General features: G+C 38.6%; 2 protein-coding genes across 3 annotated transcripts; both read right to left on the reverse strand.

Annotated features, from left to right (window-relative positions):
• Window positions 1-5409: 5409 nt before the first annotated feature.
• Window positions 5410-27404, reverse strand: LOC138923761 (microtubule-associated protein 1S-like). Of its 2 annotated transcripts, XR_011437847.1 has the most exons (4): window positions 26566-27402; window positions 25849-25965; window positions 13824-13931; window positions 5410-6428 (listed from the first exon to the last, which is right to left on the reverse strand). XR_011437847.1 is itself a non-coding variant. In XM_070264654.1 (3 exons), exons 1-2 carry the CDS (start codon window positions 27034-27036, stop codon window positions 25861-25863), a joined length of 576 nt encoding a protein of 191 aa, XP_070120755.1. In that variant the 5' UTR covers window positions 27037-27404; the 3' UTR covers window positions 24240-24560; window positions 25849-25860. The 2 variants fall into 2 exon arrangements, 1 of the variants encoding a protein (XP_070120755.1); XM_070264654.1 differs by lacking the exons at window positions 5410-6428; window positions 13824-13931 and adding an exon at window positions 24240-24560 and having other exon boundaries at window positions 26566-27404.
• FERD3L (Fer3 like bHLH transcription factor) lies at window positions 12295-12768 on the reverse strand. Its single transcript, XM_001497036.4, has one exon. It carries the CDS (start codon window positions 12766-12768, stop codon window positions 12295-12297), a length of 474 nt encoding a protein of 157 aa, XP_001497086.1.
• Window positions 27405-27492: the final 88 nt, after the last annotated feature.

Genomic DNA, 27492 nt, shown 5'->3' on the forward strand with positions numbered 1-27492 from the left:
ACCATGAATACGAAAAGGATGTGAAAATGAATATGCATAAGAATATGTGAATATGAATATTTAAAGCTTTTTTGGAGCATATTTGTCAAGTTCTAATATATCTTTTTTAAAAATAAAGTAACTATTAAATGTTACAAAATCTCTTTGTACCTTCACACACACACAGGCACACACACACACAGGCACACACACATGCACACACACACATATTTTAAGTCCCATGGGGCTAAGTAGGAAGCAAAACTGGGGTACTAACTGCTTCAAAATCCAGAATTTCATTAGAAATTCGAGGGTCTTCCTGACTAGTCAATAAAAATCTTAGCATTAGTATAGTTTGCTGTAGCTGTTTTTATTAGATATGTGTATGTGTGTGTGTGTGTGTGTAAATTACAGGTGAACTTGGCTGTGTTTAAGGAACACCTCAACACTTGTTAAAGTTTTCATTTCCATTTTCCATTTCAGTGTCAATGAAATTAAAGTGCATATTTACTATGTACTCTTCCTTTTAATTTTTAACTGTGTATTTAGTGGCAAATTTAATCCTTATCTTTCTAATTAATTTCAACTTCTCTTTTTGGGGGAGACAGGCAGAATGCTTGTCTTACTGAAGATAGATTTAAAAATGAAAATCTTTTCCCAAAACCCAATGATAATCATTTATATAAAACAATAGAAAAACTGGGACTAATCAAGGCTGTTAGAAATCAGGTTACTGGATATCCTTGCAGGGAGAGAGGGCAATAATTTGAATGATCATGAGTGGGGCCTCTAACATGCTGGTAATGTTCTGCTCTCTAGTATCCAAAGAAAAATATTATGGAGCATAATTTCTAAGCATGTTAAATAGCTAGTTTAAATGTTTTAGAGTTAACAAGGCAAGGGTTCTCACCTAAGTAACAGCGTTCTGCCATACAACTAAGAGTAAAGCTCACAAATTGTATCTCTGTGTTGGTTGCTATTTTTAATTTAAAATACTTTTTTCATTTTTTTTGTGATAACATTTAAGATGGACTGTCTTAGCAACTTTCAAGTATGTAACACAGTACTGTTAACTATAGTCACCATACTGTACATTAGATCTTCAGAATTTATTCACCTTGTAACTAGAAGTTTGTACTCATTGACCATCTCCCCACATCCTATACCCCACAACCCCTGGCAACCACCATTCTACTCTATTTCTACGAGTTCAGCATTTTCAGCTTCCACATAGAAGTGAGAACATACAATATTTGTCTTTCTCTGTCTGATTTATCTCATTTAGCATAATGTCCTCAAAGCCCATTCATATTGTCACAAAAGGCAGGATTTCCGTCTTTTTTATGGCTGAATAATATTGCATTGTATGTATATTCCACATTTTCTTTATCCATTCATCTGTCAATAGACACTATGTTGTTTCCATGTCTTAGCTATTGTGAATAATGCTGCAGTGAACATGGAGGTGCAGATATCTCTTCCAGATAGTGATTTCTTTTCCTTCAGATATATTCCCACAAATGGGAGTGCTGGATCATATTGTAGTTTGAATTTTTTGAGGAACATCCGTACTGTTTACCATAGTTGCTGTACCAGTTTGCTTTCTTACCAACAGTGCACAAGGGTTCCCCTCTTTCCACATCCTTGCCAACAGGTCTTTTGGATAAGAGCCGTTCTAACCGGTGTGAGGTGATACTTCATTGTGGTTTTGATTCACATTTCCCTAACGATTAGTGTTGTCAAGCACCTTTTCATATACCTCTTGGCTATTTGTATGTCGTCTTTGGAAAAATGTCTATTCAGTTGCTTTGCCCATTTTTTAATTGAATTATTTGTGTTTTTGCAATTGAGTTGTATGAGTTCCTTATATATTTTGGATATTAACCCCTTATCAGAGAGATGGTTTGCAAATATTTTCTCCCATTCTGTAGGATGCCTTTTCATTTTGTCGATGGTTTCTTTTGTTGTGCAGAAGCTTTTTAGTTTGATGTAGTCCCACTTGTTCTAAAATAATTTTATTATTTTTCTGACTACAAAAGGATGGTAGAAAACTGGAAAAATACAAACAAATACAAAAATGACCAGTTCTCACATAATGTATATAAAAAGAACATTTATATCTATAGATATAAAGATATGCATACATATGTATATATTTATGCACATTCCTATATGAAACAGAAATGGAATCATGCCTTACATATTGATTTATAAAATACTTTTTTACTTATTTATTGGAATCATCTTTCTGTAGCACAAATTATATTGTACATCGTTCTTTTGATGACTGTAACAATTTAAACTAAGGACTCACTTTTTTAGACATCTAGGCTATTTTCTATATTGTGATATTATAAACAGTACTGAGATGCATATTTTGTAGTCTAGTCTTTGTACATAGTCTTTATTATTTACTTAGGCTAAATTCCTATCAGTGAAATTTCCATAAGTAAGCTGTAAGAATCCACAAAATATCCTAATGTTGTAAAATATGGCTTAAGATCTTCCCAACCAGAGCCAAGGTTCAGAGAGCATTCTTGAATCCTTTCTAACTCCTTTCTTGATATGGTAAATTACCTGAACTTCAGATACTGTTGAATCTCTCCAAGAGGAAGTAGGTCCGCTCCCAGGGAAAATTCTGTTTTTCTCATTGAGTCAATGACCCTCATCTAATCAATGAGTGTTCTGTAGGTTTCCCGAATGGCAATTCCAGACACTTTCTTTTCTACAATTGGCTGGCTGCTGGTCTTAGTAATTGTATTCAGGCCCGATAGACCTATGTGAGGCTAATGCTTGGTCAAGTACTGGAGTAATTCCTGGGCTTGTTTTCACTGTATGTAAAGACACTAATGCTCACTTAAATTTCAGTGACAAAAGATGCAAACATTCAACAGTCATTAATGTTATGACATATGATGTATTCAAGAAAGAGATGCCTATTAAAAAGAGTGAAATAACTAAAGTATGGAGGAAAAGGAAGAAAAATAAAACCGTTTTTAAAGGTTTGAGCTAGGAGTAAAAAAATTTTGCATACATGCCTTCCATTTTAAAATACATATGAAGGTATGCACATGTATGCACATTTGCATGTATGTGAATCATGCAATGAAGAGAGGGGTTTAACTATAGAAATAGAAACTCTAAGGGTGTCCAAGGCAAGGACCCCAAGATTTGGACGGAGGTGTGGTGCATATTTTCATGTGGATGTAATTTGGAAAGATTTTTGTTTTGTAATGCTTTGAGTTCTTGGAATTTTTCAGCCTGTTTCATGTTAACTTTAGGAGCAGTTGATTGAATTTGATGAAATGTAGTACGCTAATAAGGGCATGAAGTTTAATTTGTGGTTGTCATTTTGAAGCAAAGTGGCATCCAATGTATATATTTTAACTGAGCTGATCTGCTCTAATTTTAATGGATTTTGGTGAGATTAGGCAAATGAATAGTGATGAAAGAAATGGTGTGGCATGTTCCACAAGATCTACAATTAACAAAACCACTACTTGTCAAATGCTTGTTAACTATAGTCACCACATTTTTTGGTCAAAAATATGAAGCCATGGTGAGAATATTTGAAATTGGGTATGTTTCCTAAGTTGGCAAAATTTTAGTAAATTTCAGAAGGCCCTTTACCATCAACCCTCAAATAAACCACTTGAAGTTGAATCAAAGCTTTTAAAAGGAAAAAGATACTTAATAATTATCCTTTTAACTTTCAATATGAAGAAAAATTATCATATAAAATAGTGGATATGAAAAAAGTTACCCATTTTTAAATGTTGAGAAATTTTGTGTAAGTTAAGGCCAACTTTATCTTTTCAAAAGCTGATATTTAAATTGCAAATAAATCTAGACCAAAAAATACAAAGCTTTTCAGAGATTTTGGATAAATCCACTAGTGTCAGAGTGAAAAAAGAAAAAGAGGATAAAGCCAGGTGAATAAATAAAGAGACTAAGGCCAGGTGCCAAATTTTCAATGACTGTAAATGGCAGAAATAACACAGAATTTCCAAGAATGCACTTTGAGACCCAACTTCCCTCTTTGCTGCTCCAAGGAGGGGCCTTTTCTCTTTTCCTCCCTGATTCGTTTCTATGGGAGACAAGTGGGTGCACAGGGACTCTTACGTCCCTCAGGAACCTAAAAAAAGCATGGCCGTGCTAGCCCATTCCCAGGTGACTGGGCCGAGTGAATCCCAGGTTTTCAGACTTCGCATTAGCCTAGATCAGACATGCATAAATGCTTAGTAACTGAGGCAGTCCTACTTCTCAGTTACTATCACCAACATCATAGCTTTCAGGATGAATCTGCTCAAAAATAAATTCCCAGAGGATTTACCAATTGAGCTATCACTTTTTTTTTAAAGATTTTTTTTTTATTTTTTTCCTTTTTCTCCCCAAAGCCCCCCAGTACATAGTTGTATATTCTTCGTTGTGGGTCCTTCTAGTTGTGGCATGTGGGATGCCGCCTCAGCGTGGTTTGATGAGCAGTGCCATGTCCGCTCCCAGGATTTGAACCAATGAAACACTGGGCCGCCTGCAGCGGAGCGCGTGAACTTAACCACTCGGCCACGGGGCCAGCCCCAAGCTATCACTTTTTTATTATAAAAAGCCTTATATGCAAATTTTAGAGATTATTTTAGGAATGTAGGGTTTACAGCGAGTGTCCTGCTAGAACAAAGATTGTGATTACATATGTCATGGACCGGAAGCCTTACCTTTAAATTCTAGGTTTTAAAAACAAAATTAATAAAAGCACGTTATTAGAGCAGCAGTTTAAATTGGGCACAAATGCCATGCTATTTAAGACTCTGATTCTGTTTAGAAGAAGCAGGACAGACTATTTAATATTGCTTTTGTATGTGTTCTCATGAGCCCTTCTAAAAGGCTGAATTGTCATTTTGCTGTGTATATACATTTAACACCGAAATAACAGAAACAACAATGATAAGAACATTGGCTAAGTATTTTATGTGAGGAACTGTACTAAGAACTTTATGTGATCTCTTCTGATACTTTAAATAACTCCGTGTCTATCATTTCCACTTTACAGATCAGGGTGGGTGCTGAAGCCCTGATGTTTTAAGTGAGTTATCTAATTTAGTCAGTAGCAGAATTAGGATGTGAAGCTCCTTTAACACTACAAATCCATTCTTGAGAATGTATCTGGCCAAGAACGTCAGCATGGAACAAGGGACCCAGAATCAGATACTCAGTTTTTGGCTATGCCTTTTACGGGTAGAGTCCTGATTTTTGTTCCAGGACCTATATAATACCATACACAAAACTTGGTTTCACTTTCATGAAACACTTGAAGAAAAATTGGAGGACATGACGTGAATCAAGTATATGTGAATGCCTGTCTAAAATTAATGATAATTTACATTTCTAAGGTGATTTACAGGTTCAAAGGAATGTCGTAGTAATTATCTGATGTTTTTTCACTTTTTATTTTGAAGTAATTATAGATTCACAGGGCAATGCAAAGATGATACAGAGAGGGTGGATGTATCCTTCACTCGCTTTCCTCCATTAGTTACATTTTACATAACCACAGTACAGTATCAAAACCAAGAAATTTGACATTGGTGTAAAAAGACATAGTTCGATGTCATTCTATCACATCTGTAGATTAGTGCAACCACCACTGCAATTAGGATATAGAAATATTCAATTAGGAATTATCTGATTTGAATAAATGCACACTGATTTTGGAAACATATACTTAAATACAATGTCTGGGCTGCTGAGAAAACAGAACTTCTCTGAGTGAACTCAGATAACGTTTTCAGATTTAAAGTCACTAACCTACCCTTTCTTTGTAATATATGTGCTATTACAGTAGCATGTTAAAGGAGGGTGTTTGGTCTCCATGTTCATCTGTTGGTTGTATATTGTTCCACTTAGAAAGATGCATAGGCCAGGACTAAAAGCTGGTGCTCATGTATTCCAGGAGTAAAAAATATTGGGAAATGAAAAAAAATCTGATTTTTTCAGTTTATTTAAAAGCATTATATAATGAGTCTTGCCCTTTATATATTTTATGTTTTCACATATTACCATTAGTGGTGAAGGTGATCTCTTGTCCATAGAGTTTTCATTGCCTTAGAACTGGAACAGATATAATAATAATGATAATGATGGTGATGTGTATTTCAGTAGTAGTTACCATTTACTGTGTGCTCACTATACCCCATTTACTCTGTGTACATATTTCAGTCAATCCTCATAAGGGCCTTTTAGATGAATATTATTGTTTCTATTTTAAAGATGAAGAAACCAAGGATTAACATGTTTCAGTAAGTTGTACTACCTTCCATAGCATTATGTCATGTACTCGCGATTCAAATCTACTTCTGTCAAATTCCAAAGCTTGTGTTTTCACTGTTATGTTCATCGAAAGAGTTTTGTCTCTTCTCTTCTGGCAGGATTGCACTGAAGACACTCGAGCAAAGCTGTGGTTTTAAAATATCGATAGATTATTTCAAGACCTGTTCAAAAGCTTCCATCAGTAGTCCACTTTCCCAATTTCATTGCAGAGACCATATGCCTCTGGTACACGATAAGCCCATGCCTACATTTCTGATCCTCAGTAAAGAGAAAGAATAGTTACTCATTTTTACCACATCATTTCTACTTAAATATAATAATCATATGATCATTTGTAGATAACCTCAGTGCCTAACAATTTGGTCTCTGAAATCCTTGACTGGATATAAATCTTAGCTTCATTATTTGTTAGCTGATTGAGCCTGGGAAAGTTATTTAACTTCTATATGCCAGTGTCCTCATCACTATGAGGGTAGTAACAGTGTCTATATCCTAAAATTATGAGAACTTTAACACTTACGTAAAGAACTCAACACAGTATTAAGAACATGTGCTGTCATGTAAGTAAGCAATACAGTAGATACATTGTTATAGATATTACTACTTCTTCTTACTGATATTGTTACTTCATCCAGACCTAATAATCCAATTATTTGGTTGCTCTCCTTGAGACCATTTCTAGTTTCTCCAACATTTCACTAAACTTTGAGATTAAATATAACCAACATTTCACTAAACTATAGAACTAAATACAGTCAATTAGTTCAAGATCTGACTGGTAACAAATATAGCTTGTGATTTTACTAAGTTTTGAAGAAGTCACAAAATTATCTGCAGTAAAATAATTGTGTAATCACATTTATTCATTCCTTCAAACATGTTTATAAGAAGTTCTTATCTTTTATTGTTCACCAACTGTTTGATCTACTTCTATATTCTCGTAGATATTTTCCTCCCTTTTGAAGACTGGAAATCATAAAAAGCTGTCCATAACAACAGCTTTGAGGTCATCTATGTTTGCTGGCTGCAGGTGGAAATCTCCTTCACAGAGCCCTAAATAGAAGGTTGTAAAATTTGGCCTTTGAGGGAGTCAGACCATATCAACCTTTTGTATAATTTATCATCCGCAGAGTTTGTTAAGGTGCTTTTGATCTTTGAAGGCAATATCTTTCAAAGAGATGTGTTGCTTATATGTGACCATTGGTTCTTTTTAGGAACCTTGGTATCATGCTGATTTCCATGAGAGAATGAATTTTTAAGATGCTACAGTGATGACTCAATTTAACTTAAAGGCTCTAGATCCTGTTGAAAGCCAGTTGGCAGTATCAATTGAAAGAAAGTATGTGGATGGTGCTTTGAAAACAATAAAGCACTGAGTTACTATAAGATATTTTATGATGAAAATTTTTTATCATATTTGTAAAACTCTTGATTTCACTGAATATTAAAAGTTCTTTGCCTTGTGCAAAATTAAGGGTGGAATTCTACCAAATATTAGCCATAAAGAGTGTTTTAAAATACATTCCTATTATTCTTTGCATTTCCTTATATTCATTGATGGAACATGTTTTAGGCACAGAACTAAAAATTTGGTGTCACAGAGAAAGTTACGGAAATTCATAGGCTTTGGTTTATAGAGACTTGAAGAAGTTTTTCCATCCTTCTGGTATTTTATTCCTGTCAGTTTGCATTGCTTCTTTCCTTTCCTTCTCCTCCTCGCCAGGTTTGGTTTTGAGCTTTGGATTCAAAGAAACCCCAAAGTCAAAACAAAATGGTCAGAACTGCTGACTCGTGTTTTGTAAGCTTTTTTAGTCCAGCATTCACAGGAAGAGAGGGCGATGACGAGAAATTGGGCCTAACTTCACCCAAAGTGTTGGCAAAGTTCAGGAACCTTTGAGTGAACTTGGGCCAAGATACAGATATATACCAAAATATCAACAGTTTCCTAACACATTTAAAATATAATTTAATGCAATAATATCCTATAAAAAGTAGGTTTAGTATTTAAAATTTAATGTTAATCAGCCAGCTATTTTTGATAAAAATAAAATAATAATCTAATTTATATTTTGTATTAAATAGAATATCTTGGTTTTTACAGTTGTTGGTATATTTTGGAACCTCACATGTAAAATCTACTTAAGTGTCTTCATTACCTTTGAAATTTTCTTTGAAGATTTGCAATTACAAAAAAGTGTGCTAAACTGTGCTTATCAAGTTTCATCTTAGAATTTGTACAGCTATGTTATAAACCTTCCACAATAGTATTTTTGTAATGGAAATGCTGACAAATGCAATAATAAACACCAATACAAGGGTCTTAAGTGTATTTTCATGCAGGAATTATGCATAGTAGCAAAATATTTGGTTCAATTTCCAGGGCTACTTTTGCCAAAAATCTGCTTTCATATTGGGCAACTATAAAAGATGATTGGTTTCTGATTATTTTTACTTTCCTTGGAAAGCCTGATTATGTCTTTCAAATATGATTTCATTTAGATCTTTTTTGGTTTACATGTCTGAATGCTAATAGTAACCTGATAGTTATGGGGAACTTAGTTTGAGACCAAAAGGCAGTTTTCAGTCAGTAAAAAGTGTATAAATAAACTGCCTCCAAGCAACATCTAAAATGATATTTAGATTCCAAGTGTCTAACTAACTTTAAAATTTCAAAAACCAATTATCACAATTTTCCAGAAGTAATTGACACCAATAGATTTTTTTTAACTGGTGGAAGGTATTGAAAAACCAGTGTCTACTGATATTTCTATCATTGTTGGTTTAGAAGATAATAAAGAATAAAATAGTTTTAACATAGAGTGTGTTATATACTAAAAACATTTGTGTTTAAAAGTAAACTGAATTTATGGATCTCACATGGGGAAAACTAAAACTATCCCATTGCTGAGAAAAGTTGAGTGTCAAGGTATGGAGGTGCAGTGGATTCATGTCTGAAATGCAGACCATTTTGTGTGACCTCTATGGACGACTTGGTGTAAGAAATAAGTCAATCCTTTTCCCTGTGCTTCTCATCTTTATTTGGCTTCAAATTATTCGATTAGTACAATGATTAAGAAACAGTTTTAAAAGACTTTACATTTTAGAGCAGCTTCTAAACATATAAAAAATTTACAAAGAACAAAGCATTTATAAACTGTAACAGTTTTAAGAATTATGGACATAAATCTTCTAGTAATAACGGAGCAATAGCTTTTTATTTAGAGAGTCTTTAGGTGTTATTTACTATACTGAAAAGGTGTTCACTGTAGGATATTATGTACTTACTACGAATATAACAGAATGGTTCAGAGTATGTGGGAGAGGATTAAGGATGATGGATGGTTGTATTTACTCTTCAGGATCCAATGATTTTGAAGTCATTGTCTACACAGTTTTTTTTAAATCTGGTTTTCAGAATTGGTTCTTTCAACAAAACATTAATGATTCCTCGAATTGAACCATTTTTTAAAACTTATTTAACACTTGCAGATTTTTAAAAAATGATGTTTAATTCTCGGGAAGACTTTAAGTGGGAGAAAGACTGGAGCTTCTGTAAGCTCTTTCAATGTGGAACCCATTCACACTATATGTAAAATGTTCACACATTTTTTTAATTGAACAAATCAATAATTGCATAAATATGAGGCACTGATGGAGCTACTAGCACTCCATATGAAGTTAGAGAGGAGAATACTGTTTAATGATAAGTTGAGAAATAGTTACGTTTCCTTAACATATTGAAATGAGTAAATTTAAATTTATCTTTAAAAATGCAGATACTCTAGTCTGAGTAGCCAAAAAGTTGTCTAGATAAAGAAGAGAAAATGAGTAATCTTACTTTGTAAAACTGGTATAGAGGTCATTGTCCAAATTTCAGTTTATTTTAATAAAGGCTGTAGAGAATTTTAAAATATATACTCCCTGGTTTTCTTGTTGTTTGGTCTTAGCTAGTTACATTTTTTCTTTTGTCTGTTTATCCTGAAGTTCTTATGATAGAAGTGGAAAAATTCTTGGTGAAAAGACAAAGTCAAAATGAGAAATCATCTTTGAGAGGGTGGTCATTTCAGAAGGAATCCAGTTCCTATAAGTAGGAGAACCAGGAAGATTTAAATGAAGGCTCTTAAGGAACAGCAAATTCCTGCAATGCTGGTGGGAGGGAGTGTGAACTGGCAGAACCTACCTGAAAGGCAATCTGGCCATATTTAGCCACAAACTTAAATGTTCATTTGCTGTAGCAATTTCATTTCTAGTTATGTAACATCAGGAAATTATCATAGGCAGAGAAGACATTTATGAGTGCTCTTTGCAGCATGATTTCTTTTTTAAATGGAAATAGTTGGAGTTAAGTTGTGATACATCAATATGACAATAAAATACAGCAATCAGAATTACATTTGCATAACATTTAAAGTCAAGGGGAAAGTTTTCATTCTATAATGCTGAGTGGAAAAAGATCAATATCCCAAAATATCCCAAGTTTGTTAAATATATTGAATTTATATCTGTATAGAAAAAAAGACCAGAAGGAAACAGATAAAAACGCTGTGTGGTAATGTGGAGTTATTTAAAATGTTTCTTTTTTTAACTTTTGTTTTCCAAACTCTAGGATGAGCATATATTACCTCTTAATAAAATGAATTATATTTCTAAAATTATTATAGGGAGAAGAGTGTGTGTGTGTGTGTGCGTGCAAGGGTGTGCAAAATAGGAAAAGTAAAATGTTGGAATAACGGGATTGATCCCTTATGATTACTGAATTTACAGTTAAGAGGGCATGTTTCACTCTCGTTCCTCTCCTCACTTACGTACTCCTATTTGAAGAACCCCAGTTCAGGCGTTAGCAGGTGCCCAGAAGGAAGAACTGTAGAATGTCAGAGGGTTCAAACTGGAGGCGGCCCCTCAAGATGGTCCTGCTTCAACCTCATCTCCATCACACACATCTTTCCAAAGCTGAAGAATGCATATCCTCCTTTGTCTATTTTGCCTCACCGGTCCCTAGATACAACTAGAATGAAGACTATCTTCCCTACTACAGCTAAAAATTTAAAAGTGCGCGCTCAGGCGATGCTGCACCTGGGAAGACCTGGCCCTTTCCCTGGAGGCGACAGGGGGAGCATAGGCGGGTGGCAAAGGCTCTTGGTGCCCAAGACCCCCGGTACGCCCAGAAGCCCTCCCCGCGCGTGGGCTCGAGCTGCCCCACCCACCTCCGAGTTCAAGCCTTGGGGTCCTGGAGGGACCCGAACAAAGTTGCTGGTTCTGCGCTTAAGGGGAGGAAAGCGAAGGGGAGTGGAGGGGAGGGGAGAATCCTGTCCCTTCTCAGAGGTCGCCCGTTTCCTTGATTCCCCTTCCTTTCTCATCTCTTTCCTTCTGTCTGATGACAAGCCTAAGAAGATCAGATGAGAAATCCGGAATCCCTTCACCTTTTAGGAGACCCCGCACCTCGCACCCTTGGGGATCTCTGCTCCAGGACCTCCCTAAGGGCTCGGGCCGAGCCGAGTGCGTGCAGGGGGTGTCGCAGCACCGACTCTTGAAGCTTAAAAAAAAAGGAAACTCTATTATTTCTATTAAAAACAAAAAAAGTAAGGCGGAGAGATTGGACTCCATAGAAGCCCCTGAAGTCTGCCGTTTGCGGAGAGAATTAGCTTCCCACGCTCCCCGCCCCGGTCCCCGTCCCCGTCCCCTTCCCCACAGAAGCTGCTCCAGGTCGCAGGCCTCGACGGCTCCAACTCGTTCTAACCAGTTCTAACGCGCCCCGCCCGCCCCTGCCCCACACTCCATTGAGAGCGATCGTGTATATATTAACTCTACGGCTGCCACTCTTCTCGAGCGCTGTGGGGATTTTACAATCCCGAACCAAGCTCCAGAACGTCAGACATTCTGTCTTGGAGCGTCTTTCCTAACCTTTCAGCCGCACCACTGCCGGGTCCTGATACACCCGAAGCCCGCACGCGCCCAGGCGGGGAGGGGGCAGACACCTCCATCCCACCCGGCTCAGCCGGTTTCTTTCTTCTCGCAGCTCTCTAAGAGCTCGGTCATGAAGGAAATATAGACGATGGCCAGGCGTAGTGTCTCGATCCGGGACAGCCTCTTCTCATAAGCAAAAGTGGGCACCTTCCTCCGCAGCTGGTCGAAGGCCTCGTTGAGGTTGAACATCCGCTTCCTCTCGCGGATGTTGGCGGCCTGGCGCTGAGCGTAGGTGATCACCCTTTTCCTCTTGGGGCGGCCCAGCAGGGACGCGCCTCTGCCGTGCTCCTCTTCCTCCTCTTCCTCGTCTACTTCGCCCTCATCGTCTTCTGGATCCTCCTCCTCAAAGCGCGCCAGCCTCCTGGGTCTTCCGTCTCGGTCCCCAAAGGGGACCCCGGGCGCGAAGCCACAGAGGAGAGGGCGCCCCGGGGAGGCCAGAGACAGGTCTGCGACGAAGTCCAGCACGGTGGCGTCCACACAGCTCTCCGGATAGGCCGCCATCGCGTCGGCTCGGCCCTGCGTCTCATCGATTTCTCGCAGGGAGGGGCGAGACTGGTGATGGGCTTCCTAACAGCCCTGAGTCTGATTGTGGCACCGTCTCCGAAGGGCTGGGGGCCATTGATATTTATAACCAAGCTGATAACAGGATTAGTCGCACGGATAGGGAAGGCTCTGACAACGTCCTTCCTCTAGAAACTGATGGAAGAAGACAAGCTTGAGCACGCATGGAAGACTCAAAGGGACAGGCCTCCAATTCTGAGATCCTTTTCGCTGCGCCACCTGGGACAGTTCCTTCTTGGCAGCAACTCCCAGCTCTTACCTGCTGTGCTTTTTGTGTCTCTCCTCACCCCTGCAGCCAACTAATATTCTTCAAGCTCCTTATCTCATGTAGTTCTTTAATTTAGCTCTGGATTTTCAAAGCGAGGATGTTTTCCACCGCTCTGGCTTCTCCTTGGCTTCAGAGTAGGAGTCCTGAATCTTGCCACCCGAGGCTGCCAATGCAATGGGTGTAAAACAAGTGCATGTGCTTTTAATGATGTCCTGAAGAGGGGCCCTGTCTGCCAGGGGTCGAGCGGCGCTGTTTGTCTGGTATCCCAGTGCAGCGGCCACTGAAAGGAAAGATCTCCCATTAGCCTAAGTAAGCACGGTAGGGGGGCCGAAAGCGCATTCCCCAGAGTCGCTGTTGGAACCGGCTTTCTCCTTCCCGGGCATCATAAACAGCTCTCTTGCCGCGTTACAAACCCTGACTTCTAAAGTCTGTTTTGTCGTAATCAGCCTGACAATTGAGATACTTGACTTCCTTTCGGTACTCTTATCTCCTACTCAGGTAAAGCAGAGGATTTTACTTCGAGGGCAAAAGTTATGATGGCAATAAAATGAAAAGGGAAAGCTCAGAATATTTTCTCCGAGCGTGCTTTACTGTATAATCCCGGCGTGGGAGGCAAAGCAACCCTCCCACCTTCAACGCCCCTCCCACCCCTGCAAACAAATCAACTTCAATCTCCTTACAGAAATGCGATTTTCCCTTTGACAAACCAATGAGTTGATCAGCTCACCCTCTGTTGAGAAGTCTTTCGACTTTTAAATCGTTGACCGGTATTTGTGAACAAAGAAAAATCCTGACACTTCCATCTGGCTTATTTTCCTCGTTGATTTGTATTGCCCTACAGGATTGAAGAGCAGAAATTATACTTCATTGAATTCTATTTAAGGAATATTTTTTATTATTTTTACAACAGTTTTTGAGATGAAAAAAGATTTTTAGTTTGGTGTAATTAAATTTTACTGGTTTCATATTATCTCTAATATTTTAACAAAGAATGGTTCATTTTTCCTTCTTTTTTGCCAGGAGCTATATTTATTTAATTATTCAGTGTAGGGATTTTTAAGAAGACAGGGTGGGGCAGGATGACATGTTAGAAAATAATTTCAAATATAGATTAGAAGAAATAGACTAAAAAGATGGGTATAGAGATGCCTTGATTCAGGGAAGAATCACCGAGGACATCAATTCCTATTAAGGAGGGAAGTTGTGACTATGACGGTTCAGTTAGTACATTGGACAGCTCCCAGAAACCGCCTATTTCTAACAGGTCAGCACAATTCCTCTTCTTCCTAGCCTCCCAGTGTGTACTCTCAGATACTATTAAAATAGCATTATCTTGACTTCTTCTTTCGCTTTTTTTTTTTAACCCATTTGTGTCTGAGCTCCCCTTTGCTCTCTTCTCCTTTAATTGATTTTCTTTCTCTTGCTTGTATTTACTCTTCACTCTCTAGTTTGCTTTGTGATAGCTCAGGCAGAGAAGAATTGAAATTTACATTCCTGAAATACGTTAATGAGAATGAGATCTTTGGTTATGATTGCCTATTTGGTTTTTACTAACTTCTTTCAAAGAGAAGACTGAAAAATAGAAACAAATTGGAATTTCAACAGTGGCTAAGGAATAAGTAAATGGGAGAAATAATTTTTATTTTGACAAGCAGTAACATGCTTTCTAACTCTTGTTTAACTTACTGTGTTATTAAATATTTGGACAAATATTATAGTTGATTTTTAGTTGTTAAAAGTTTCTCATGACTTATTTTTTCCCTTTTAAAAGCATATGTAAGTGGATTAAATATCTCATCTAGTGAGAATCTAGTTCAACGACAAAATACATTAGGACACTTAATGAAGGGGAACATGATAGAAACTTAAATTTAAAATTTAACCAAATAGGTGTCAGAAGCTATCAGGAGACTCTGAAGAAACTCTTTTCTTGGAGTAAAATTCTTTATGATTTTATCCAAGGGAATGAACATTTCAACAATTCTATCACAAAAGAAACTGTAGCAAAATTAATGGAGCAACAGACAGAACTGGGTTGAAATATTAATATTAAAATATTGCGATTAATAAAAAAGTCTTAATATCTTAATAGGTATGCCTGTAGCAGTAATTTAAAAATACTTTGTCTTCAATTTTATCATAAAATCCCAAGATAAACACTTCTGTTTATACCACAATAATTTCAGTTTACCTCAGGAATGTTCTAATCATGGTGACATAATAAGAGCAAAAATGTCAAACTCTAAGTTATAACGATTGAATATCTTTTGTTTATAAATATAATTATAGAATAAAAATAAGTAAATTTTTTTCTCTGCTTATTTTGAAACATCCACTTTATTTTAAAACGTTTTTGTGGATATTTGGTTTCACAGCAAATATACATAGTAAATGTAGTAAATGTATAAAGTGGTAAGTAGTTTGAAACAGTTCATTCCATTGGAAGGAACCATTATTTTCATTTCTAGATTGGAAAGTTGAGGAAACATTTTAAAAAAATACAACTGAGGATTAAAGGAAGTTAAATTCAAACTTGACTCCTTTGGGTTCTAGGCCTATTGTTTATAATTATTCAGTGACCTACACGGAGGCTTTTGTAAAGAGTTTGACAATAAACTCTCCACAAACTTTGCTCAAGACGTTTCACAAAATGATCATGAAATGACAGTCAGTTTTGCTTAGTTTATTACCTACTTTCTCTCTATTAGCCATCCCAATTAAAATTAAACACTTTGTGTATATTGTATCTTATATTCAGAATCAAAGTAGAAGAAATGAATGACCAAGAATAACTTGAGCAATCATTTTTAAGGGGGCTGGAGGGTGGAATTAAGAGGTAAGGAGAGAAAGGTGGATAAAAAAGTATCCAGAGAGTAAAGCAAATACCTCACTCTCCCAGATTTGCTGAAACCTTGCCTTTCCCTCCCCTCTTTATGCCCCTTCCCTTATTCTTACAGGATCTTAAGCAAATTTGGGGGAAAATGATAAAATAGGACGACGTAGATATTTGTCATGAGTGTAAGGAGTAAAGTGTCAGAAACGTTCCCTTAGCTGACATAGAGAAGGGGCCTGCATCTTCTTACTCAATTTCAAATTGTATATGGTTTATGGCCATGGCCGATTTTAGAGTTAGAAGAATATATATGCATCTGTTTTATTTTTCTATTTTAGGTAAGCTTTTTTTGAAGTTTAATGTATATACTTAAAAATTCACAAATCCTATAAGAGCATGTTAATGAATTTTCATAAAGTAAACATACTCATGAAACCAGTGCCCAAATCAAGAAATAGAATGCTTTATTGAAGTTGGAGATAATGTAGAAACAGATAAATCTTAAGTGTATAGCTTGAGACTATTTCAACCTTCCCCACAACCTTGTACCCATATCCAGTCGCTAGCCACTCTCCAAGGTATTATTCTTAACTTCTAAGATTAATTTAGCCAATTTTTGAGCATTATATAAAAATAAACTATAGCTTGTGTACTCTTTTGTGTCTTTCACTTAATATTCTTAAATGAGAGTTATGCATATTATTCTCATTGCTGAATAGCATTATTTAATTGTGTGAAAATATCTTCTACTGTTGATGTACATTTGGGTATTTTCCAGTTTTTAGCTATTACAAGTAGCAGTGCTATGGATATTGCTGTACATATCTTTGATGAGAACATTTATACATTCCTGTTTGGTATACACCTAGAAGTGGAATAGGTTATGGACATGTTCCGCTTTAGCAGTTACTGATAAATTGTCTTCTAAAATGGTTGTAAGAATCTACACTGTCACTGGTGATGTATCAAAATTCTAGTTTCTTCACACCCTTGTCAACAGTTGGCATTTTCAAGCCATTCCGAAGATGTGCATTAGCATCACATTGTGCTTTTGATTTTCATTTCCCTGATTACAAATGAAATTGAGCACTGTTTCATATCGGCTAATTACGTAATGGCTCCCTTAGTAAAGAGCCTGCTCAAATGTTATGCTAATTTTTATAATTTTTTATTTATTTGTATATATATTCAGATATGAGTCCTAAGTCAAACATATGTATTACAAATAGCTTCTCCCTACTCTGTGGCTTTCCTTTTCACTCTCTTAATGATTGTCTTTTGATGAGAAGAATTTATTTATTTTTATTAAGGCAAATTTCTTAGAGCAGTTTAAAGTTTATAGCAAAATTGAGAAGGTACAGAGATTTCCCACATACACCCTGCCCCTACAGGTGAATAGCTGCCCTCATTATCAACATCTCCCACCACAGTGGTACATTTGTTACAACTGGTGAACTTACATTGGCTCATAATTAACAAAGTCCATAGTTCTACCTTAAGGTTTACTCTTGATGTTGCACATTCTATGGATCTGGATAAATGTATAATGACATATGTATCATTACAATACAGAGTATTTTCACTGACCTAGAAATTCTCTGTGCTCTGCCTTTCATTGCCCTCCCCTCCTCAGCAATCACTGATCTTTTTATCATCCCATCGTTTTGTCTTTTCCAGAATGTCATATAGTTGGAATCATACAGTATGCCGCCTTTTCACACTGACTTCTTTCTCTTAGTAATATGCATTTAAAGTTCCTCCATGTCTTTTTATGGCCTGATAGCTCATTTCTTTTTAGTACAGAATAATATTCCATTGTCTGGGTGTTTATCCATTCACCTACTGAAGTATATCTTGGTTGCCTCCACTTTTTGACAATTACAAATAAAGCTGCTATAAACATCAGTGTGCAGGTTTTTGTGTGGACATAAGTTTTCAACTCCTTTGGGTAAATACCAAAGAGCATTACTGCTGGATTTTATGGTAAGAGTATAGTATTCAGCTTTGTACAAAATCACCAAAGTGTCTTCAAAGTGGCTGTACCATTTTACATTCCCACCAGCAATGGATGAGAGTTCCTGTTGCTCTCCATCCTCATCAGCATGTGGTGGTGTCAGTGTTCCAGATTTGGGTCAGAAGGTTTCAGTTTTACTATAGTCCAAATTACCATTTTTTCCTACTTAGTACTCTTTATGTCATGTTTAAGAAATCTTAACTTATTCCAAGTCATGAAGACATTCTTTTATGTTTCCATCTAAAAGCTTTTTTTCCTCTCACATTTAGAGCTTTAACCAACCCAGAAATGATTTTTGTATAGTATGAGTAACAGAGGTGGTAGCCAAAGTTTATTTGGTTTTCAAGTGGATATCCAATTAACACAACACCATTTATTACTGAAAAGACCATTCTTTCCTCATTAAACTTATTCATTTTATTAAAATATTTCCAAACGAAATAAGTATCTTTTCTGTCCTCAGCTCCAGGAAAAACATCTAAGAAATGTAAAAAAAAAAAATCAATTCTAGGGCTTGTCTACATTTAGAGTTAAGAAATTCTTGCTTACATTCAAACTAATTTCTTGCTATTCTACTTATAATCCTGATTCAAATGAAAGTAAGGGCTCCTTAGAATGTTGTAGCTCAGGGATTGGCAAAGTTCCTCTTTAATGGGAAAAATAGTAAATAATTTAGGCTTTTTATAGGTTATACAGTCTCTGTTGAGCTACTCAACTTTGCCTTTGAGTATAAAAGTAGCCAGAGCCAATATGTAAATGAGTAAGAATGGCTGTGTTCTCTAAAATTGTATTTACAATACCTGGCAGTGGACTAGATTTGGCCCTTAGACTGTAGTTTGCCAGCCCCTGCCCTATATAATAAGCTTATCTCCATATTCCCCAGGACACCTAATATGAAGACTTGCTAAGATAGGACACTCAAAAATATGAAGGAATATGCAATTGTTGAGCATGTATCTTGCTCATGTGTGTGTATGTGTGTGTCAGAGAGGTGGGAGAGTGGACAGGGAGCATGAAAATGCTCTGGAAGCAATTGAATCTGTAGCTGCTGTCCTTGCAATTAAACTGAGGTGTTACAGAGTAACAAGAAGAGGCTCTGTGTGGGAAGCACACATGCCAAGTTAAAGTTACCATCGTAGAGACTGAAGCCTTATTTCTACCCACTGAAAACAAATACCAAATCTGAGGATCTGCTCTTTAAAATATTAGTATTACTAGGTTCTGGGTGAATGACATTTAACTGGGAATAAGTAAGAGATAAATAAGGAAGAGACAAAGTTCCTGGACAGAGCAGGCTTCTACTCTGTGAAGTACTTCTCATTGCAAAAATCCATTCATTCAATGAAGAAGACAGCTGCTTTGGAGCCAGCCCAGCCAGTGGCGCAGCAGTTAAGTCTGCATGTTCTGCATTGGTGGCCCCAGGTTTGCTGGTTTAGATCCTGGGTGCAGACCTACATACCGCTTGTGAAGTCATGTTGTGGTAGGCATCCCACATAAAAAGTAGAGGAAGATGAGCATGGATGTTAGCTCAGGGCCAGTTTTCCTTAGCAAAAAGAGGAGGATTGTCGGCAGATGTTAGCTCAGGGCTAATCATCCTCAAAAAAAGAAAGCAGCTGCTTCAAAAGGCTTATCCTTGCCACCCTTCTTTCCACCTACACCATCTTCTTTTTGCCATACATAATTGTGGCAGAAATTGCTAATTGTTCTTCAGTATCTACTTAACCTTTTTCCTTTTAGTAATAGAGCCACCCACACATAATTTAGCTGGGTACCTTTCTGCCCCACTACATTCACGCCCATGGGATAAATGAGATGTGATATGTGCAAGTTCAAGTTGTTCTTTTGAAAACAAAATCATCTGCCTTCTACTTGCTCCTTTGCCCTCTTCCCACAGCCTGGAATGTGCATACTTTGGTGGTTAGCTAGCACTGACCATGTAGACAAGGACATCACCCTATGCAGGGGTTGGAAAACTCCTGTAAAGGGCCAGACAGTACGTATTTTAGGTTTTGCAGGCTATATGATCTCTTTCACAACTACTTAACCCTACCACTGTGGTGTGAAAATAGCCATAGATAATACACAGATGAGTGGGTGTAACTGAGTTTCAATAGAATTTTATTTACAAAATTAGGTGGCTAGCAGAATTTGGTTCTCAGGCTGTAGTTTGCTGACTTCGGCCCTAGGGGATGGCAAAGCAACAGGAGACTGGGACTTGATCTAATGGAGTAGAGCTGTACCCCTCAAATATAGATTAATATGTGAGAAAGAATGCACTTCCAGAGTGTCTCAGATCACTTTATTGCAGTGGTGTGTTTTCTGCTGGCACCTAAAAAACTCTATGATGATTTGAAAGACTAAAGATAGTTATGCTACTTTATATCTATTTTTAAAATATCATTTATAAAAACTGCTTAAAATCAGTTATTAAATGTTTTTGCCTCAGGTTTTTCCTCTTCATATGAAATAATTCCACTTCTGTTAGCCTTTAGGATAAATCTATTTTCCAAATTTTTGATTATATTAGTTCTTACATTAGTTGTTGTTTGAACCCTCTCCAAATTCTTCACTTCTTTTTGAAAAACATGTGGAAAATTAGAGAGGTGTGAAGGAAAAAATATCCCTCAGGATGTTATAAACTACTACTCCTAAATAATTTCCTTTTTTCCCTCATTTCCTATACTATATTTTTGCACATTATTTTTAACAGTGACTTTCCTTTGTAGTAAATGTTATAGGTTTGACAGTCATCCTTAAGTCCGTAAGTTCTTTGTATAATTGGAGATTAAACACTATATGTGTGATTTTGCAATTTAATAATTTTTCAAAAGTTTTTGCCCTTATAGCATTCATTTATGACATGGGGAAAATATTAGTATTAAGTTGAAACATATGTAACTGCCAAAAATCAAACCAGTTTTAACATAAAAAAAGTGGGCAATTTAATTTGGTTCAACCTAATATATTCAAAGACACTCCTACTTAATAAGAAAATGGAATTAAACATATTGAAATTAATATTATACATAAATATACTACTTTCATCAATATATACAAATTATAATCTGTTATTCTGTTCTACACTAAATTTATTGCAAACTAAATAAAAAATATACAATTTTGTCAACAAATTCTTATTGAATGCCTATGATGTGCCTCATTCTTGTGGCAATGATCTAAGAGTTTGATATACATCAGTGAACGAGATAGGAAAGACAAAATATTATTTATTGTGTTAAGAGTAGTAAGTGCTATGGAAAAAAACCCGTTTAGTGTAAGTGGGATCATTAGTGCTGAAATTGGGGGGCAAGTTGCTATTTTAAATAGGGTTATCACATAAAAGTCTGATTGGAAGGTGATATTTGGATAAATACTTGCAGGTAGTAGGGAGGTAGTTAAGTGCATATCAAGTGAGAATGTTCCAGGCAGAGAGAACAGACATTTTAGAGAAGATAAAGTGGAAGAATGCTTGGGATACTGGAGGAACATCATAGAGGCCAGTAGACACAAAGAAGTGAGGGAAGAAAGAGTACTAGGAGACGAGGTAGTGTAGGCGCATGGGGCAGGGTTGTATCCTGCAGGGCCTTTTCAACCACTTAGGGACCTTGACTTTTACGTTGAGTAAGATGGGGATCCACTGAAGTCTTTTGAAGATTTACTTAACGTTTAAAAAAATCCCTTTGGCTAACGTGTAGAGAATAAATTCTCCAGGGAACAAGGAGATAGGGACACCTGACCAGAGGCTCTTACAGTAACCCCGTTGGTAACAGTTGCCATGATGTACAGTGATTATATTCAAGATATATTTTTCAAGAAAATATTTGCTGCAAACAAGATTTGCTTATGGATTGTATCTGGAGTGTGAAAGAACGAAAAAGTCAAGGATGATCCCAAGGTTTTGGCCTGGGTAGCTGGAAAGAAAGCATGGTAATCAACTGAAGTGAGAAAGACCCCAGGAAGGGCAGATCTGGGGGAAGGCAAAGATCAGGAGATGAGCTTTGAACATCTAAGTTTAACACATTTATTAGACAGTCAGGGGGAGACACTAAGTTTCTATCTCTCTCAGAGTAAAAGTAATCACCATGTCTTGAAAGACACTATTTTACATGATACACTATTATTTTCCTATCCCAATACCTATGAGAACTCATCTCTTATTACTTTCCTACACTTTCCCTCTGCTTTAGCTATGCTGGTCTCGCTGCTGCCCCTCAAACATGCAGGCACAGTATCTGCCTCAGGGCCGTTGTATTTCTTTTGCCTCTGACTGCATTACTCTTCTCTCAGATATCCACATAAACCCCCTCCATCTCTTCCTTCAGGTCCCTGGATAATGCCAGCTTATGAGAGAAGCACTCCCTGACCACCCTATATAAACTATACTCCCCCTCCTCTGTCTTGCACTCCCTAACCCTCTTACTCTGCTTTGTCTTTCTTCCTAGCACACAAAGCATCTGACACAGTATATATTTGCTTCTTCACTTGTTTACTTTCAGTTTCCCTCATTAGAATATGAACTCCAAGAGGCAACCATGGAAGTGCACCGCTTGGGTGTCTCTTTCAACTGCAAAGATTGCAATTAGCCAAGCTGCTCCAACTGCACTGCCTTAGGGATCTGCTGCAGCATCCAAGCTGAGGCCATATTCTTTCTGGTCAGCCTCAGCACAAAGGGAATACTAGGGCTTGGCCATTTCTGCCCAATGTGGGACTTATCAATAAATAATATTTACTCCAGAATTCCCTATTGTGTTTGCTGAACTCTTTTCAGCTCTGCACCATAGTTTGAGGTTCTTCCTGTGCAGTCCTCATTTCTCCTTTTTTTTCATAGATGTCAGATCAGTATTATGGTCTCAAGCATTTCCCAGATCAATTCTGTTTTTCCCTCTTTATATTTCACAGGAGTTACCATCCTCTCCCCCAAAACCCGAAAACAACAATTAAAAAAAGTACCCTCTTGCACTTCTAACTTGATTTCATATCCACTTTCTGGAGGATCTGAACTGACATGGTTGCTACTAGGAGTGTTCTTAACAAGTAGTAAGTTGGATTAGAATTTGGGGAGTGATCACTTGCCATCCTGGGTGGTATGTGGGATACAGATAATTCCTGGCACAAAGTAGTGGTCCATTTGCTAAAACTTTCATTGGTGGTGACTGGGAGGGATGTTCTTGTAGAAAAGGTTATGCTGGGTGGTGTAATGATGCAGGCTTTTGAAAAGTATGGAGGATGCAATGTATTTAAGGACAATGGAATTGACTGGCTGTAAATAAGTTCCAATGATGTTGTAGCGAAGAGAGAATAATAAAAAACTTCAAGCAGTTTACAAATGAATTAAAATAAAGTGTGAAGGCAAGAAGTTCTTATCTCTGTCAGTGGGAGAGCAGAAAAAATTGGAAACAAAATTTAAGACTAAATACTTAGAGTTGTTGAGCTTCAAATACAGCAAAGGTGTTGTTGAATTACAAGCTTTGGTGTCATGTGGACACTGTGGAGTCCTCAGGGATCAGCAGATGGGGAAAGGAGTCACCATCCTTTGATGAGCAGGAGGAAAATGTATAGAAATCAGGTGATCTACTTTGGCACCTCTTTGCACTCACTTGTGTAACTATGAGTGAGGAGGATATGGTACCAGACTCAGACTCCTGGAAAGAGGGTTTGAGTTACATCATTAGATAAACCTCCAAGATCAGCAGAGATAATAGCTGAGGGTGGGAGGAATTTAGAACCGAAAAGGAAGACAGGGAGTACCAGTTGTAACCAAAAGAAGAACTGCAGTGATGGGGCTATAGTTGGATCTACTAATCTCTCTCTTCCAAATTTCTGTTCAAGAAAAAACCAGCTGGCATCCTAGAGAAGCTGTCACTCGACAAGTGTACGGAGAGATGAATCCATGTGACACAGAGTGAACTGTGGCATCCATGGAGGTGCCCCTCCCTCCCTCAGATTTCCCTTCTAGAAAAAACTTACTCAGCTCTGAGGAGTGCAGCTAGCTGACAGTTTTCCTTTGCATTGTAGCTCCCCATTCTATTGGCTGAGGCATTGTCACATCTGTATCACAGTCTAATGCTCTCTCTGCCCAGTTCTGCTTCCTCACCTCTTTCTTTCCACAGGCGTCATATCTTTATCACAGTCTGAAAGCTTTCTTGCCCAATTCTGCTTCCTTTCTCTTTATCCTTCCTAGGCCTTACACCACACTCCACTCCCCTCGCCCCGCACAGAAACCTCTTTCATTCCTATCTGGGTCTCAGCATCCGCTTCCTGGAGGACCCAAACTGCCCTACTCCATGGAGACAGGATTTTTTTTTTTTTTTAATAGATTTTTTTTTAAAGATTTTATTTTTTCATTTTTCTCCCCAAAGCCCCCCAGCACATAGTTGTATATTCTTTGTTGTGGGTCCTTCTAGTTGCGGCATGTGGGACGCTGCCTCAGCGTGGTTTGATGAGCAGTGTCATGTCCGCGCCCAGGATTCGAACCAACGAAACACTGGGCCGCCTGCAGCGGAGCGCGCGAACTTAACCGCTCGGCCACGGGGCCAGCCCCTGGAGACAGGATTTTATCTTTTTGATTCTCAGTTGAATCCTCAGTCCCTTGAGTGGTATCTTCCAAGTTGTAGGTACTAAATAAGTAGATTTTGAAAGTTGTAATCTGAATTACACATGATAATTATCTCCCTTCTCATTAGACTGGAAGCTCCTTCAGGACCAGTATAATAATAATAATAATAATAATAATAATAATAATAATAATAACTTTTATCTAATACTTACTATACGTTAAGTGCTGTGCATTTATTATTTTATTTAATATCTTGACCTTATGCAGAAGATTCTCTCATCTTCCCATTTTCCACATGAGTCTCATATTGGTTGAGATCATAAATGTGTGAATGCTCATTCAGGATTCAAACATAGGTCAGAACCCAGGGATTTGATTACCAAGTTACAATGCTTCTCACTAACTCATGTCTTAATCTTTCTGATATCGGGTCCTAACACAGAGTCTAACATAATGTCTCCTCAATAATTTTGTCTGTCTATAAAATTTACACCTTCAATGTTATTTGCATTTTGTTTGGAAGACTTTTATTCCCTTTTTCTTCAGTGAAGAATACTGTATTGGGGTCACTAGATATTTTCATTAAATAACTTTAAGGAGGAATACCAAGGATATCATTTAGATTTATTTCTGTCCTATATTATCTCTTCTAAATTTAAGTGATTTACTTAAGCTTAAAAATGCTGGCTGTATCAGAACTAACAACTTTGAAGTGAAAGGTTCCCTAACCCTTTTCCTGCTTCTTGACTCACCAACCTTCCTTGGGCAGCGTTTACTGGTTATCCTGCCACTGTCTTTAGCCTCTTTGTGGTTTCTTATAGCTATCATTTGAGGATTATGGAATCTCCATATTGGTTAGTGTCATGGATGGAGAACACCATCATCATGGTGGAAGCCATTACTGTCATTATCTCTGTGGGTCCTGAAAAATGACGACCCCCTGGAGCACTCACAAGTGTTGCTCTGTGCCAAGAGAAAATTCTAATTTTTAAAACAAATTTCCCCTCATCCCCCTGAAGTAGCATTAGTGTCAAATCAGTCATCTTATTTGGCAAAGTGGTTTGTTACACATTTTTGTTATCCTCTTCCTACGCCTCTTTAATACATTCCCTAGGATTTTAAGCAATTATCAAACAGAAATTTGAGCCTATCCTGATTTCGTCTTTTAGAGCCACACTACCTCACCTACATACCATTAAGTTACCTTTGAAAATATGTTGCTACACCCACCAGTGGCCAGAATAATGGAATAATTTTCAAGTCTCCTTACATTTTATCCTAAAAATATATGCAGTCTCAATCTATCTCTTTATCTCTCCAGGCTTCAAAATTTAATCTGTTACTCCTACCTGGATTTATGATTATGTATTGTGGATTTGGTCTACTATTCTTCTCCACGATCGGTGGACACTGAAGTGGCTCTTGGGACCATTATCTCCAGATTGGTTATCTTCAGTCAGAATCCACTAAGAAGGATATGATAAATTTCTCAGTACAAGGTAGAGTGATAATATGATAGACACATTGAAGACAGCAGAGATGATCGCGTACTATGCTTAAACTTTTAAGCTTCTAGAGAAAAAAATGGTCAAATAGTTTTTAAAGTTTCTGACAACTTATCCGTACTTTACAGGTAAAACAAAACTTGTAAGACTAGTTTTACTCTAGTTCTGCCTCACAGTCTGGGGACTTTGACCTCATTTGAATATCAGGTTCGGACTTGGCATGCTATGGAAAGGAGGGAAAGCGTGTCCTGGTTCAGTGCTGCCCTTGGAATTAATAAAGTAAATAACACTGAAATCAATACCATAACGTTGCTAGCCATTGTCAATTTGCTTTCTCTCATCTGAGATGCAACATCTCAAACACACACGGTAGGGTAATGGCGTGGGCCTCAGGAGCCTTAGACTTTTCCAGCGTTCCATATTGCTCCTTTTCTCCTTACCCATTTTGCGCTCCTCTTCTCGCCATGCGTTTATTCACTGACTCTCAGATCTCATAATAATCTCTTTTCCACTAGGCCATGGGCTCTATTATGCCTAGTACTATAATGTTAAAATAAAAACCTGGAGGTCGGGGTCCCACCGCTGCTTGGGGGCCAGCAGCCGTCCAGGACGCCCGCGCATGCCCTCTTCCTCGCGGGGCTCGTGGCCGCTGACCACGGAGCCGAGCGCGCATACCCGCGGGAAGAGCTCCTCGTCTAGCAGGAGGGCGCGGCTCCCGCTGGGCACGCAGGTCAGGTCGAGGTGGACCAGGGACCCCGCGCGAGGCCGCACCTTGCCGGCTGCAGGCTGACCGGATGGGCCGCGAGGGGCCGTCTTGGGGACTGAGGACTTTCTGGACAGGGGTGCCGGACTTTCGTTGTCACAGGGCTTGTTCCGCGGGCTGAGTGGCCGACGGGCCGGGTGCCACCGGCCAGCCCCTTGGTTTTGGCGGCGGCAGTAAGGGGCTGGAAGCGGGCCAGGGACTTCTGGGTACTGCAGAGGCCCTCGGTTAGCCGGGTCTGTTGGGTGTGGGGCGGGGGTCCCCCCCAGCATCTCGGGGGTCCACCAGGCAGATGCTGGGGGTCTGGGCAGCAGGGGCGGGGATGGGGGTACTTGAGGAGGTCGTCAGCGGGCCAGTGGGAGGGACTCGGAAGCCTCCCGAGGCCGAGGCCGCAGTGCCGGGGGCGGCAGGCAGGGGGCCTGAGTCGGACAGGGCGGGCAGGGGCTCGCTGACGGACGTGGGCGACGTCTCCTCGACCGTCGAGACACCCAGCTCCTGGCACCCGCGCTCCTGGCCTTGTCGCTGCGGGGTCGCAGGTGCTGGCGCCATGGGCGTGACCTCGCGGGGCCCAGAATCGCAGGGCGACGCCAGGCTCAGGTCTGCGTGGTGCGCGTTGGCGAGCGCCCCGCTGGGGGACCGCGCAACGGGCGGGTGTGGTGGTGGTGGCGGCGGCAGCACGTGCGGGAAGGAGACGGACTGGAACTGCCCGCCTCGGTGGGGTGTGGGGA

This window comes from Equus caballus, chromosome 4 (assembly GCF_041296265.1).
Source record: "Equus caballus isolate H_3958 breed thoroughbred chromosome 4, TB-T2T, whole genome shotgun sequence".
NCBI lineage: Eukaryota > Metazoa > Chordata > Mammalia > Perissodactyla > Equidae > Equus > Equus caballus.

Bases quoted from the DNA above. Each gene is read 5' to 3' on its own strand.
- FERD3L (XM_001497036.4), bottom strand. From the start codon at position 12,768: ATGGCGGCCTATCCGGAGAGCTGTGTGGACGCCACCGTGCTGGACTTC.
- LOC138923761 (XM_070264654.1), bottom strand. From the start codon at position 27,036: ATGCTGGGGGGGACCCCCGCCCCACACCCAACAGACCCGGCTAACCGA. The intron at 25,966-26,565 runs GTTTTTATTTTA...TATCCTTCTTAG, and splicing joins GGTGGGACCCCGACCTCCAG to TGGATTCTGACTGAAGATAA.